Below are 16,317 nucleotides of genomic sequence, written 5' to 3' on the forward strand. Positions count from 1 at the left end.
CTATCACAAGTTTTAGTACAAATCAGCAGGTAAGATTAATTTAGGTATTAGAAAGAATAAATTCAAACTGTATCACAGCCTTAAGGCAAACACATGCTGGATCATACGAAGATTTATTAACTGAATCTACACTACTATACAGGAGGAACAATCCTTCCAAATAGGACTGTGTCATGTTTTTTTAGATTATATGTTTGTGTAAATCCTGTCACAGAAATTACGAACTCTCTGCCTTATTGAATTCTGAAAAGTGGGGGAGGTTAACTGATTATTTTTAAAATAAATATATACTTTGATCATATTTAATTGAAAATGGTGCTACTTCTAAAAGTGCAGGTAAAAAAGGAATATTGAAGCCAAATTATAAAAAGAGAAATCCTGAATACACCCATCAGGTAAATAAAGCCAAGGAAAAGCTGCCTGAATAAAGACCATGTGAAAATTATGTTTGAGTCCTATATGGATGAGCAGTGAAGCCTTACATGCCACAGGTAACAGGAGACCACAGTAAGTACATATTCCTTGCAAAAGTTATGACAGAATCAGGGCTTGAGCTTGACCCTTACCCTTCTCTGTTGCAGCTTCAGCTCTGAGAATAATATGCATCAGTCCTTTTCTGGGAGGAAAATACCTGAGCTGTGCTGTGTATTAGCAGCACCCTTTGAACACTTGCTATGTGGTACCACTTCCCTATAGTTGAGGGCATAAAAATATGCCCTCAGTGATGTTAAGAATGAATAAAAAGCGAGAAGCTGAAGATATCTGGACACTGTGTTGATTGTGCAAGCATTAAATTGAAAAAAATGCCACTATAGTACTTGAAAATTTTCTTTGAAGGTTGGTACAGGTTTCATCCACCTCTATCCTAGGACTGATAAACACGTTGTGACTATTAGAACAATGTTCAAAAACATACCTAAAAATTAATGAACACGGATCCTTGATTATTGGACAGGCAGTGGTAGAGGGGTTTATATGAAGTGTAGACTCCAACAGATTTATTAGCCTAAAATATCTGGGGAGAGATAGTGAAGAAAGCCATTTCCACATTTGTCATGTGAAATGTTAAAATTCAAGTACAGTAATTACAGGCATTAATAACTGGAACTGTGAGCTTTGCCTTGTGAGTGCTGCAGCAACTGGAAAGCTCATGTTCCTGTCAAAGTAATGTGATGTTACGCAGCAAACCTGACCATGGGCTTGCAGTTCCAGGGCAACATTACATTTTTCATGAAAATGCTCAGAAGAAAATCAGTTACTTCCTTCATTTTCATTCATCTTTTCTATAATTTATTTTCAATACAAAAACCAGCATAACATAAACTGGTAGTTTATGCCAGTTTTTATGAAGCCCAGTGAGTGAGTCACCACCTTGTTTCTGCAAGTAAAAATAAGCACAACAAAGCGTATTTATATTATGCTGAATAAACAAAAGTAACCTCTGAGGTATTTAAAGTGACTTCAATGCAGTCATCATGCATTTGCAAGCTCAAGCTATAACAAACATATTTTTTATCTGCAAAGAAGCTGTTAGGCAATATGGTAATTTTGTTTCAGTACCACAGTCATCATTTTCATGAAGCCATCAAAAAGGAAACAAATACCCTTAACCTTTAATTTTGAGAAGTCAACTAAATTGCCACTGCTTTCTCAAATCTTTTTTTTTCCCCTTTACTAACTCAATAATCTGTAATTTAAAATGTCAAAACTATGTACTGAGTCAATGGAAATGAGCTTTGGCTCTATATTATTGACTTCCAATCCTAGTTCATGTTATATCACAAAACATGTAACGTGAGGATGCACACTCATGCAGTGTCATGAATGCTGAAGGAGCAAACAGAACTGCCATACACCATACATTATTAGCTACTCCAGGCTCTAAAGACTATTGTTTCTTTGTAATGTTTCTTCACCTGTGCTGTCATATATGTAATTATAATAAACTATAAGAAGGAGGCTTGACAAAGTTCTGACCAGGCTACCTCATTCATGCAAACAGTACAAAGGTTAGTTAAGAGGTTTTATTTTTTAACAAACTACTGCAAGGAAAGTGTCACAACAAACTGCACATATTCATTTCACTTTAAATCTTGGTTCTGAAATATTTAATAAGCATCATGTCTGTCCTGAAACTTGTAAACATCTACCCAGTCCCATGGGATCAAGCACCTTCTCACTTACAAAACTGCAAGTCAGAAATAACTGTTGAAACTACCGAATTTCAGAGGCATAAATCAAGAGCAGTCAAATCTAATGGGGTTACTTGTATGAGTAAAAGATTTAAGAACCAGGCAGTTCTTCTACAACAGTAGAAATATTGTTATATCTGCATCCAGTTATTTAAACATCAATATAAAACTCCTAAGCACATTAATAGCAAGGGAATTTATACCATTCAAAATGACTAATGTGGTGACTTACACTAGTCATACTGTTTACAGGGAACATTTATATTGCCAGCAATAAACCTTTTCATGCTGCACTTTGTCTTACAAATCTGAATTCAGCTCTTACTGGTCATAGGAAGTACAATGTTTTCATTTAACTGACTTTCTCCTGAGACTCGATTTAAGCAATTTCCTCTTCTATTACTGATATAATTTACCAAAGAGTTATAAAGAAGTGACTCATGGGAATACCTAAGACTGAGTTAAGTTCATCTATGTGGGGTGTGTAGGCACTAAATGCAACCCTCTTATACAGTTAACCTAGATCACACTTCCTCAACTTTGCACTCTAGTGAAATCTGATATCTTCCACTCTGTACAACATGCTTTACCAAATACAGAGAAGCATGCAACTGGTCCAGAACCCCAGGTTACTGACATAGTCATCTATTTTACTTGGTTATGCTAGAGCTGTACAAAAGTTCATACTTTTTTGTGTAAAAGCCAGGTTCGTCAGTATTCTTTATGTCTCAATTTGTAACCACAGTGACTTTGATAAGACAAGTAGAGCAGCACCTGTTCATGTAACAGTTTAACAGTATGAAAACAAAAAAATTCTCTTTGACAGCATCTAAAGATACACTAAAAGAAAAAGCAAGTAAGTGAGCAAATGAGACCAAAAAAGTATTTGCGTTATGTAGTATTCAAACACAGTAAGAAATAAAACAGCTACATAACCATAACTAACATTTAGTGAGGAGTTGAGAAGTATTACAGCACACCAAGGGACTCTATTCTAGCACAGAATGTCCAGCACAGTCTTGCAATATTCTACATAAAGTTGCTATTGGCAATCACAACAATAATAAACACACAAAAAAAGTGACACAAAAAAGGGACATTAATTCAGATATACACAGGTCTCTCTTGCTGTTACATTTTTCAAAGTGCTAGAAGATTCAATTAAGCTTTCAATGGACTCACAGGAATCTTTCGTTGGGTTTAATGGTAACTACAATAAGAATTTAAGGAAGAAGCACTTAATCCTTTTTTAACCTAGACCCCAGCAAGGCCTACATTTTAGATTAAGTGTAGTTAATCTCATTAAGTTAAGAACTAACTTAAGCTTCTAAATTACTTCAGACTACAGAGAAAAGCCAAAGAGATCTAATACTCAATTCATTACAAAACATCTAAATTTACTAAAACTAATGATAAGCAAGTCACAGCTCTCAGACACTACCAATTTCACACATATAAAGAACACTCCTTGGTGATCTTCTCATTTGAGAGCAGAATCTTACAACCTTGGGGTTGAGAGAATGCCTGAAAGTGGTTTTTCTTGGAGAAAGGATAAAAGTTTCTACTGCACATTTGTTTAATACATTGATATTAAACATACCAAAATACAGAAAAAGGGAAAAGATATTTAGAATGACAGCAGTGCATTGGATAAAATTATGTATTTTTCTTTATAAATATATTCTCATTTCTATTTTAAGATATTGTTTCAGAGTCCTACAAGATAAGAAACATCAGAAAAACTATACAAATTTCAACCACCACTAGAACTGCTAACCGTGTGATTATGTTTGTCAGACTAATATTTCTATTTGCCAGGCAAGAAGTGGAAATTGTTCAAATTTCACACAATTGGAATCGCATTTATATACAAGAAAGTTTCTACCACTGTTGCAGTGGTAGAACCATTTATTGATACCAACACAGTCCTGGGCCCTTTTGGGTCACAGGATCATGAACTCTTATAGAAAACAAACCTCTACACCTCTGTTAATGCTAGCTACCAGGTTTCCCAGATGATGGCTTCGTGGTTTGTCAGTTGGCCACCCTCATCATTCACTGACCTAAAATTCATTGTGGGTAGGGGTGTGTTGTTCACTGACAATGGAAATTTAAACTACTCCAAGCTGAAGCAAACATTCAGCCTGATCAGACAGGCAGCAAAGAGTAATAACAGTGATGTGGTGATGGGCACATGTCAGAAGTGCCAAAGCAATTCCAGATATTGTCATACATGTATCCTCTGGGAGTTAATTTTTATTTCAATTAGTTATGAATAAAATCCTATTAATGTTGTGCTTTCAATTAATGGAAAGCAAGTTATCTTGTTTGCAAAGATGCAAGGAAGAAAACTGTACAGAATATCACATTTAATACTGGCATGCTAGCTAGGGCTGGAGCTCGTGTTGTGGGGTGGTGACAGGATACATCTAGTCTGTCAACCTTACTGATATAAGTGGGGTACATGCAAAAACATTTCCAATGTCCTTACTAAGAGGCTTATATAAACTGCTACTGAATACTTCATGGAGTATAATACTTTAAAAATGAAAGAAGCTAATGTGAGTTATAAGACCACTCTGTAAGCTGCATTAGTCTCACTCTACATCCCACTGATAAAACTACCAGTTGTGCAAGATAGGGCTTGGTTGCTCATGAGAAAATAGCTTATTCTGCAGCTCAATCCTGCAGGGAAGGGGTCTACTAATTTCCAACAGGCGTAGGGGAATTTCCCTATCTTAAAGCTGTTAATTTATGCTTGGCTCATTGGAGCGCAGCATGCTCACAAAAGCATCAGGTTTTTTCAAAGTTTAGTGTTTGATTGATTCGTTTGCTTCAGTTCAGCTAAGATCAGTTACTTGAGACACAATAGTTGACATTCTACAGTTCACAATGTTGAAGGAATATGGGTGGAATAACTGAATAAAAACTCTCAGTAGATTAAAGCAATTGAAAATCTCATTCTAAAAACAGTTTTCACTTATCAGAACAGCTGCATGACAAATATGATGTGAACTTTTAAAGGGAGATGTGATGAAGCTACAAGTCATTACTAGAAAAAATAATAGAAACCAAGAAAAAAGAAAATTAATGGACACTTGGTTATAAAGCCACTGCTTTGGTAATAGTTAAGCTGGGAAAAAATCTGCCTTACAAATTTATTACTGTAAGAGGCTAAGCATATAGATAGAGATGGGTAAATAGATACACTGTTTGAACTTCCAAAAGGCTTTTGACAATGTTCTTCACCAACAGGTTTTATAAATTTAAGAACCCATTGCAAAAGGTCTTTGCAGAAGTAAGCAATGAAAACAAAAAAAAACCCAAACAAACTGAAAGCAAAGCTTAGGAGTAATCAGTTACTTTTTTATTAAGTAACAATTAGTTTCTTGCAATAAGTGGAGGCTCCAGATGGAGTTCTGTCGGATTCCATTGCAGAAACTCTTCTGGAACCTACAATATTTCATTATAAAAAATACACATGGGGAAAAAGAATGAGCCATGAGGTGTAGACATCAGCCATGACTGATATAAAAACTGCAACAGCTGACTGTGCATGAACTGCAGAAGGACCCTGCAAAACTGAGTGACAACAATATCAAATGAAATCCAATACAGACAAAAGTAGATTAACTTGCATACAAGCCAAATGTCACACCAAAATGAACAGTTTGCAGCTGCCCAGTACTGTACCATTAAAACATGACAATCTCAAGGTTATGGCAGACTAATCCACGCGTACTCAGCTTGAGAGAAGTCCCCACAGTAAATGACATATTAGACATTAGTTATAATATGAAGAATAAAGCAGAGCATGTGGAATTATGAGAATAACGCAAGATTTTGTGACACTAAAACCTTTGTAGCTCTAGTCCCCTCTATTGAAAGAGCATATATAGATCTGAAAAAGTTTCCAAGTAGGAAAAGAAGAGAGGACAAAGATGTGGTACAATGGAAGTTGTGTGAGGAATAGCAAAGTCATCTAAGACCCTTCAGTCTAGATACAACATAATTTACAGCAAAATATCCGAAGTCTAAAAAATCATATATGGCATAAGAGTGGACAAAAATCATATTTCACCATCTCTTTCAGCAGCCATCTAACAACATTAATAAATAACAAGCAAAAGAGAAGTGCATTTTCACACAGTGTAGCAGCAAACTTTAAAAATCCTTGCCACAGAATATTGTGGATGCTAGAAGTTTCATCTTATTTCAAAGACTGAACAAGAATCTGGAGAAAGCAAACACTGAGAATTTCTAAGTATGCAGAAACCATATCCAGGTCAGGCAGGCTCCTTAGCTGAAAACAGCTGAAAGGAGTGTTAGGGAGAAGCATTGGATGCTTGTTTTGTTCGTCCTCACCCAGGACACTAACTAAAAACCACTGCCTGTGCGTAGATAGTGGCATCTAGACAGATCTTCTATCGGACACAGAACAGCCTTCCATTCTTTTGGGTCTGCTGGAATAAGGGCTGTTCAGGTGAGCAAAAATGTTATAGGATCTACTTCTCTATGCCCTAGATGTCATACTACTCACTTTAAAAGTGCAACACAGCATGTGCTTTCTTTCCATGTTTCCATTTTTGTTTTTAAGACATCAGATTACTGTGTAAATATGTTCTGCAAAGAAAGGCTCCAGGAAAGAAAAGGAAACATTTTCTAGGTTTATCCAGAGGGGAAACTACTGACAGACAGCACAAAGAATGGAAATTTTCAGTTCCCTTGAAGTTGCAAAATATAGCTTAAAGGCTAACTAGAAAATTAGATAAAACATGTAAAAGTAGGCATATAGGATACTAGAACCAATGGATAAAGCGATAATGAGGAACCTAGTGGGTTTTGTGGCAAAGTTATGGAACAAGAAACAATGGCACATGCCCTCAGAGAGGTTCTAGGCAAGGTTTACAATATTGGGGGCACTCAGTGAATATGACCACTATGAATATGCCCTTTAGATAACACTCAATGACCATTAAAGGACTTCTACTATGGTTGGAGGCCTGTAAGTTGATTCCAGGAGGAGTGAAGTTTATGTATTAACTAGGAAGTACATTGTAATGAATATGTATGATCATGATGGAATAAATACATTGTTGTGCAGATTCATGACACACATTGGATTAGAGGAAAAATCCTCTGAAGCTGTCCAGCACTGTAATAAAGAATTCCTGCATTCTAATACTTCAAATTGTGTTAGAAAGTTTACTTTCAAGCTGATTTCAGTATCACTACATGCTACCACTGATTAAACTATATATTTCTAAAAGGAGAACATTATGCAATTATAGGCTTGACTTTCAGACACACAGCACTATTCTGTAACACTTTACTACCTTCTAAGCACTTTTACACAAAACTCATAGGTTTTGTTCTAGTCTGAATAAAATACATAGCACAGGTTTTAACTGTTGCTTGCAGCATCTCTTAACTCCAATCTGGCCCCAGAACACAAACCTAAGTGATGCCCATTCCCTGCTGGCACAGAACCATCCTAAAAATAAAAAAGAGGAAAAAAAAATGTAACTTGAGCAAAGATGAGCCACTGCTCATCCCTTATTAAAAAGTATGCTATCCCTGTTGGGATCAGGTTCCTTCTATTTGGAAGAGTCTGTGCATATAATTTTTTCTTTCCTGATTTGTTTAGAACTGTATATTCCATCTTGCCTGATTAACATGATTTTTACAATCTCACCTCCATTGTGCAACATCTTGCAATCCACAAGAATGTCCATAACAAGCTGTTCTGGCAGGATTTCATTCTGTAGTTCTCATACTCTGCTGGACTTGCCAATGTTTCATTCCAAATAGTTTTTCATTCTGCAAATTTCAATTGAATTTGGCTCAGTATGTTGCCAAATAAACACTCACTGTCTTAAGGTATGTATCTTTGGCAAGCAGGATTCCATTTGATCATATTGTTTCCTGTATTTGGCAGGTGACAAAGAGTACCACACAATATGGTTGATGTGTATATCCCCACTTGCTGATTTTACAATTGATGATTTGGAGGAGAAGAGAAAGGTGTACTGATCAATCACAGAACCACAGAACACACCAGTAAAACACACAAATATGACACTGGAAATGTCTTGCCTGACAATGAGCATTGTTTATGGCACTGTACAAACAAGTGGGGAGGTTATATACAAGCAAGACATTATTTCTGGTCAAGACAAACAGATGTCAATCAAAACACAGCAACTATGATGACTGTAGTAGTAGGAAGTCTATCTTCTAATAGGAAACCAGAAGCTACAGAGGCAAAATAAAGGCTGGCCCAAAAAGTGTCATGGAGAGAGGTGAGCCATTAAAGTATAAGATATATAACAGATATATATCACAGATATATAACACTGGTTGTGACTAAATTTAGTCTGTAAATTGGAAAAAAAAAAAAAATCATCACTTTTAGAACTGGTTAATTTCAGACTAGTTTAAAACTGGAGTCAAAAATCCACTTACAAACACCTTAAGGTACACATCATTCATGACTCTGTCCAATCCAATATTCTTCAGATTTTTATTTTTATTACATTATTTATGTTTGTTTTGAGCAGATACTTTGTAAATTAAAAATTTTATCTATCTTCAAGTACTACTTGAGTAATAGTATCAAATTCCTGAAGCAGGGCACAGAATTAAACTATGGAATAGTAGGTCAAAACTTTATAAGCAAGATTGATTTATCTAATTATTACAGCAGGGCAGCAAACAACTACCTGCCAGAGCTCCTCTTGAAATTGTTCTGGTCAATATTTCAACTAATGACCTGAATACTGGCATAGAAAAGACACCTACTAAACATAAGATACATAGAGAATCAGAGATTATATACTAGTGTATTGAGGGGCAGGAACAGAATTCAAAGCGAACCAGCACTGTAACATATGGTCGAGAAAGGCAGCACAACATTCAGCAAAGGCATAACCGAAGTACTACACCTAGTAAATAGCAACCTACTGAATAACTTCAGACTGGAGAACAATGGGCTAGGAATTTGGCAGAATCAATCTGTGAACCAGAGCAGATCACAGGCTGAACTCTGTAAAGAATGTCATATGGCTACAGGATGGTTACATAAATAGGAGTGCTTTCCTAAGGACAGCTGAAGGAATCCTTATGCTGTACTCAGCTTAATGCTCTGGCAGCTCCTTGCTCAAGATGAGGATCTCTTAGAAAGACCAGAGTCAAACAGCAAGACTGGTCAGTGAAAGGCTCACTTACGTAAAATAAAGGAAAGGACTGAACGTGGATGGAAAACATAGAAGTCCGGAAGAGGGAAATGCTACAACTTTTCTGATGTTGCTACTCTTTACATTCATAGAGAAACAAGAAACACAAGCTTTGAATTGCAGAAAGACTAATACAGTTTCTACTTCACCAGGGCAAAGAGTGTAAGAAAACACAAAAACCACTAGCTCCATTGGCACTGTGGAACCTCCTCACTGAAGACCTTCAAAAACTCATTATATATCTGCCAGGAAACATGCGGGCATAGCTGGTTTTCCTTAAAGGCACTGCAATGCACAAACTGATCTGTAGTGATTTCCCTCTTGACTTTCACTTCTACAGCTTTAGCCACTGTCAGTCAGAGGTTGTCATACCAGACATGACTGCTGTCATACCAGAGGTAAGGTGTACTATGGATTCACCTCAATGTGTTTTAAAGATTTCTTCCATTTAACCTAGACTGATCCACTTCTGCACTTTGTTTGAGAGAAGCAGTTTGCACAAACATTGCCATTTGTAAACTGGGCTTGCAACTAATTGTCATTCTTAAAAATATAATTTAGTTTGTGCTTGCCTAAGGGCTTTGAATAAAAAAATCATCATGCAATTTGATCAGTATACTGTTAAACAAGAATATCATCTTCCCTCATTTTGTAACAACACACAAATGGCTACTAGATTGCCTGTATGACCAGGAGCCATTCCTTCTCTCCATCCAGCTCCTAATGAAAAGGTCAAATTTACTAGTACTAAGATATGTTCTCTCTCCCTCCTTCCTCCCATTTTTAACTGCAGAGATGAGAAAATTACCACTAAATATTAAGAAATAGCCATGGTATACCCTCTGTAGTCTCCAATATGTTCAGGCCTACTGGTTTTGTGGCATTATGAGCACTGGCAAAAACTTTGTTTCAGGACTTATATTTTCCAAATATTTGTCTGCCACCCCTAAATGCACTTTTTTCCTCCTGTACAAGAAAATTCATTTTTCCTTTGTGGATTTGTGTTACCCCACTTTATGTATCTGCATATGCATACAACTTAGAGTACACCTGGCTTTAAGTCTTTAATACCACTGTCCTGATACTTGTACCCTTAGTACTCAGGACTTCATTAAACTTATTACAGGTATTAAATTTTAATAACCTATACTCTGTTTCAATGCTGTGGGCATACAGGCTCTTAAGAGGTATGTTTCTTCTATTTTCCATCTATATTATGAGGTACTTTAACTTCTTTGCACAAAGGCCTATCATCTTGTTTTTTTGAGACATTCTTGTAAAGTGGTGGAGACTTTTGGCAGCAAAATCCTTCCTTTGCTGAAGACAGAAACCTTAGTTTAGGCTTTTTATCTCAAAACAAGTTCCTTTCTTCCTTAACTGCTTCCTTGTCTTCCAATTTGAACTACTTACTTTGCAAAATTTTTTTCTGCCTTCCATTGGGAATAGATTTGGAAAATGAAAAACAGCCATTCCTCCCATTCTTTCGATCAATTGACCTTGTTACACAACATCTTCTCTGTGACATCAGTGGAATGTCAGGTTTGAAATAAATTGTTGAAATGAACAAGTTTCAAATATTATTTACTAAATCTTTGTGTGATCTGCTGGCTTTAAATCAATACTCCTGATTAAAACAAACAAACAAACAAACAAACCCACCACAAAACACCTATTGGCAAGTGATATCAGCTTTTACATTATTTAGAAAACCAAATGTGTTTATCTTACTGTGATTCCTGAGGCACAGCTCAAGCTCAGTACACTTAGGTGCCTTTTGGCTAAGTGTCGACTACTTGCAGGAAGAAAGTTGTAGAGATAGGGTGGTCTGTCACTTGCAAAGGGCAGTAAATAGGCTACTTAATTTTGAAAGAGATCAGAAAAGTAAAATTCCTGGAAGAATACTAGTAGAAGAAGAAAGATGTAATGTGGGAAAGTGCGAACCCATCCTCAGCTCTTGCCTAGAATTAAGAAAAAAAAAAAAGGAAGAGCAGGATCTGAAGTTTACTTTTGTAGCATTTCTCCCCCTTGTTGCAACCACAGATATCTTTTATCTCTTCCATCACCTTTGTGGTATCACAAAGGTTTGTTTCTCCTGTACTCCTGAACCTTAAGGAAAATCCACTACCTGAACAAGAAACTCCTGGCATCTGATGACAGCAAATAGTCACAATATGTACCAACTGTACAAAATGCTACACAGAGGATATGCTTAACCCTGGACAGCTGCAAACAGTGAAAGAAATGCTCCTGAACGTCAGTGACAGATACTTTGCTCTAAGATAAGGTCTGCTTTGTCAAGCCACTGCAAAATAAAAAACGAGCCAGCAAAGAAGTGCTGGGGGATGCCCTATACCCCAAATTGCTCCATCCAGCACGGAATTTAGAACAACTCCCTGGCTGCTTTATGTTATGCTATCTTATCACAGTCCCAGAGGGCTTGCAAGTCCAGACCACTGTCTTAGAAGACCCGTGTGAAAAAGAACAATGCAACCCTTCTTCTTGCTAGAGAAACTGTTAATTGCACTTCAAGGGCAAGTCAGAAAAACCTACACTGGAAAAGGGGGAGAGAAGTCAACTCTATGCATTTAAGTCCTGATACTACATGTTTGTGTAATCTTAAAGTCCAATGAAACACGGAAGACATGCCTCTCATTGGTAATACAGGAAATACACGATAAACAAGAAGTATGTCAGAGCAAATTGTAGGAAACAGGAAACAGAACACATAGCCTGGAAAGACATAGAATTATAAAGAGGATTCGCTCTCTGGTGTTCTGTATTCCCTAAAAATTAATGTGAAATTCCTCTTTTCAATGAACACAGAAGTTAAAGCTTTGGGTTTTCATTGTAAGACATGAAGACCACAGAAGTCTGAGAGCAACAAAAGTTTACCAGAAGCTGTGAAAGAAAGAGCTCTCAACTACTCACCAGCAGGTTATCTCAGGGCCTCTTTTAATAGCCCCTTCTGCCATCTATTTCTGATTGACTTGTCCAGTCATTTAGCAAGCCTTTGCAGGTTTGCCATGTCAATGAAAATTACTTAAGAGGTATTTCAACCTCATATTTTGGAGAATATCAACTGGATATTCTCCAAATCACACAAGCATCAAAAACCAGTAAGTTAAATTCCTCCGGTTACAAGGAATGCACTAAATAACAAAAACTGGGACAAGGGATGTTGGTCAGTATCTATAATTCAGAGCCTTTATGGGTCTACCATCTTGTCTCCACTGATCAGTTTAATGTACCTTTCAATGCCATTTTCCCACAAACACAAAATTAACAGAATGGTCAGTGGAAATAAAACCTTCAGAACCCCTCTTTGCCACTGTTCCCTTCAGCTCTAATCATGCAATTTACGATTGTTAGAATGCTCCTTGTTCGCAAACACCTTTCATTTTTATACAGTTCCACTACTACTTATTTTGAATATTTTAAATAGGTTATTTTTCTGAATAATTTATATGTTAGTTCTTTGGATCATCTGAATTGCATTTAGCTCTTTGCACTTTCTTTTTAAAGGTGAACTCATAAATTTAATGTAACCAAAAATATTATGCCTATTGTGAAACTCTGTGAGAAAATTCTGCTTATTGGTGTCTCCTGTTTTCAGGGCATATTCAGATAAGAAAATATCTTTCAACATCTCACACAAAAGAATTTTTTTAATTGCTTGCAATAGTCTGTCAATAATAACCAGCAGATTATTGCCCCATTCTTATCTTCTTTTTGCACTTCCTGTTTTGTGCCAAATATTTTCCTGCTTTTCCAGATCTATGAAAAAAGCTTGCAATGGACAAGTCCACCTCATCTGTCCAAGCTGTTCCTGATTCCCTTTCTCCAAGGGTTAAGTTAATACTTTACTCCATTTACCTATCTTTACAGAGACACACAGTCTACTCTTTTTATACCCATGACCTAGTAAAGTATTTTCCAGTTTTTAATTACTTATAGTCTCTGTTTTCTCTTATTCTCATTTGTATACCTAATCTGAAATTTATCCACTATTGGTATCTCATAGTTGTATATAGACACTTTCATTGACACATAAAAAACAAGAGAGGCTTACTACATTCTTTCCATAATTCGAGATGGGGTTTACATAAGCAAAGCACAAAAAGGCAGGCTCTGAGCTGACCCCGCAGCCTGACAAAAGAAAAAATGGAGAAAGGTGCATCCTGCAACTGACTTGCTTATTTTGGCACTTTAAGGGCCCAGATAGGAATACAAACATCTTGAGCAAAAAACGTGTAAGACTAAAAAGAAAGCCAATGCAAAAAATTTTGGTTCCTAAATGGTAGTTCCAAAGTAGTACTTCAATTTTGACTTCAACCTCCCTCCCAAATTATAGTGCCTCCAGCTGGAAGTAGTACTGCCTGTCTGCTTAAGCACTCCCTGAAAGAAGTTGGTACTCAGTTTTTCTAAGTAACTGCATCTTTACACATCACGTTTTGTGCTACCACAGTGACATTTTCCAGCTTTTCTCATGTAAATTGTTTATCTTAATTGACCACACAGCTGTCTTATTCAGGCTGGCAATGAGTGGGAACATTGAGTTGTACTTTAAACTTTTGATTCAACGATGCAGTAAGTGGGAACTCATTTTAAAGCAATAATAATCGGGTCTTACTTTGATTTGGTTGACATGAAAAGCCTGGAGTGTACACCAGCTGCGTTTTTGTAAACCTCATGTATAAAAGGAAGCCTTCTGTACCTGTAAATACTCATTTCTAACCTTTCAGTTCATGTAGAATAAACTACTGTTTAGTAAGAATGTACTTGGATGTTTGCGCCCGAGCATGCAACAGGACTGTTTATTTTTTGGGCACTCACCTTGTAAACCCTACATATGCAACTCGTATTTTGAGAACAACTGCGAAGAAAGCCTAGAACACCGACTATAAACTCCTTAAGAAAAAGTGATGTTGGGACATTTTAAAGAGAACATTAAAGAGAACTCTCCCTAACTAAAAGGGGGGCATTTTTCAGTGTGATGGGATCTAGCGAGAACCAGGTGTTTACTCACTTGCAGTTTCTGAACCTGACTGGATCCAAAAATTTTCTGACGTGGTGATATCTGGATCTAGCCAAGTCCAGGTGTGGCCCCGGCCCCACCAGAGCGCTCTCCTTCCCCACGGAACGCCGCAGGCAGCGGCACGCCTGGCAGCCGCTCCGGGACACCCTGCCACCTCCTCCTCCCGCACGCCCCGCCAACACGGGGGTCGGGACGCCCTCCGCGGCGAGCCGGCGGCCGCGGCTGCCACGTCCTGCCTGCCGGGGAGACCGGCGCTCGCTGCAGAACGAGCTCATCTTGTACCAGCGCTTTTCAACTCGAGAAGGGGACAGAGGAGGCTGCCCGCCGCAGAGCGCGAAGTTCAGCCGCCGCCAAGGCAGCGAGGCGGCGCACAGAGCCGCGGCGGGACGCCCCTCGGCGATGCCCTCCCCCTCCCGACCCAGGACGGCTCCCTGGCCCGCGCCCCGTTTCACACCTGGCTTCGAAGGGGAAGGCCACGGCCCCAAGCTCTCCGGCATACCTGTCCCCGAGCATCACCTCCCGCGGCCCCCGGTGGGAGGCCGGGGCGGCTCCGCTGACCGCCCCGCGGCGGCGGCGGGGCCTGCGGCGGGGCCGTGGTCGGGCAGCGGCCGCGGGGCCGCCCGTCCCTTGCCCTCGTCGTTGTCCCTGCCCCGGCGGCGCAGGGCGGCGGCAGCGGACCCTGTCCGCCCGCCGGCCGGCCGCAGCGCCGGCGCCCGCTAGGAAGTAGTTGTGAGTAGCGTTACCTGTCCTATATTGACGTATCCGTATTTGCTCGCTATCCTGTTGGCCTCCGGGAGCCCCCCGGTTATCCGCACAGCCCAGTGGTTGGTGTAGAGGCGCGTCCTGCAGGCGGGCAGCAGGAACCCCAGCACCAGGGTGAGCCGGCAGAGAAGGTCCCCGCCGCCTCCGCCTCCCCAGCAACAGCGGCGCTTCCAGCCCATCTTCTCCTCCGCACGCAACCCCCACAAAACTTCTCCTTCCTTCTTCCGAGGCCCTTGTCCTCCCCTCCGGGCCGCTCCGGCGATACGTCCTCCGAAGTTAGCCCGAGGAAGAAACTAGAAAGAGCTTGGAGTAGTGCATTGAACCGCCCGGGGGTTAAATGATGAGGGGTTGGGAATAGTGGTTCTGATCAGTGATTGCTGCTGTGCCCTCTTTCCGCCGCTCTCCGGGGATTAAGTAACTTGCTTGTGAGAGCTTCTCTCACTGTTCCTGAGCGCCAGCTTCTCACTCTATCCCTAGCTACATGGGAAGTCGTCTCTCCGCGGGGAGGAGGGGTCCTTCTCCCTCTCTCTACGTTTCCCTCCTCTCTGACTTCCTTCCCCCTGCCAGCGGTCTTCTGCCTCCTCTCCCGCGTCTGGCTTTTCTTCGCCTGCACTCGCTCCCTCTCTCCGGAATCCGGGAGCAGTGCGGCTGCGGCGGCAGGCGATGTGTGAGTGTTGGCAGCTCAGAGCCTCAGTGCACTCCGACTCGGCCACCTCCCTCTCCCCTCCCTCCTCCTTCTCCTCCGCCTCCTCTCCCCGCCCTCGCTCCCGCAGCGCCGAAGGCCAGGGGAAATGGCAGCCGCGTCGGCGCCGGGTTGCCTCGTTCTCTGCGCTCCTCGGCCCCGGGCTACTGCCGGCCTCGGCAGCCAGCGCCCCGGAGCGCTGTGCCTGCCCCCCCGCCGGACCCGGAGGCCGCCGCCCCGCCGGCAGGGCCGCAGCAGACGCGGCGAGGTGCGAGGCCTGCGGCAAGGCCTCGTGTTCGGCACCAGCGGCGGCCTCCCGGCCCTGCGCCCGCGGGGCGCCCAGGGCGAGGAGGGGCCGTGGGAGAGACCCAGCTGCTCCTGTAGGCCGGGTCTGAGACCTACAGGAGAGGG

The 16,317-nt window shown here is 40.4% G+C and overlaps 1 protein-coding gene across 2 annotated transcripts in view; it reads right to left on the reverse strand.

Annotated features, from left to right (window-relative positions):
* PCSK5 (proprotein convertase subtilisin/kexin type 5) overlaps nucleotides 1-15,901 on the reverse strand; it is a 229,289-nt gene extending 213,388 nt beyond the window's left edge. For both annotated transcript variants that reach the window (XM_058864245.1, XM_058864244.1), the window contains exon 1: nucleotides 15,206-15,901. In XM_058864245.1, the coding sequence (XP_058720228.1) occupies nucleotides 15,206-15,403 (198 nt within the window). In that variant the 5' untranslated portion in view covers nucleotides 15,404-15,901. The remainder of the gene's footprint in view (nucleotides 1-15,205) is intronic.
* Nucleotides 15,902-16,317: the final 416 nt, after the last annotated feature.

This window comes from Poecile atricapillus, chromosome Z (assembly GCF_030490865.1).
Source record: "Poecile atricapillus isolate bPoeAtr1 chromosome Z, bPoeAtr1.hap1, whole genome shotgun sequence".
Taxonomy (NCBI): Eukaryota; Metazoa; Chordata; class Aves; order Passeriformes; family Paridae; genus Poecile; species Poecile atricapillus.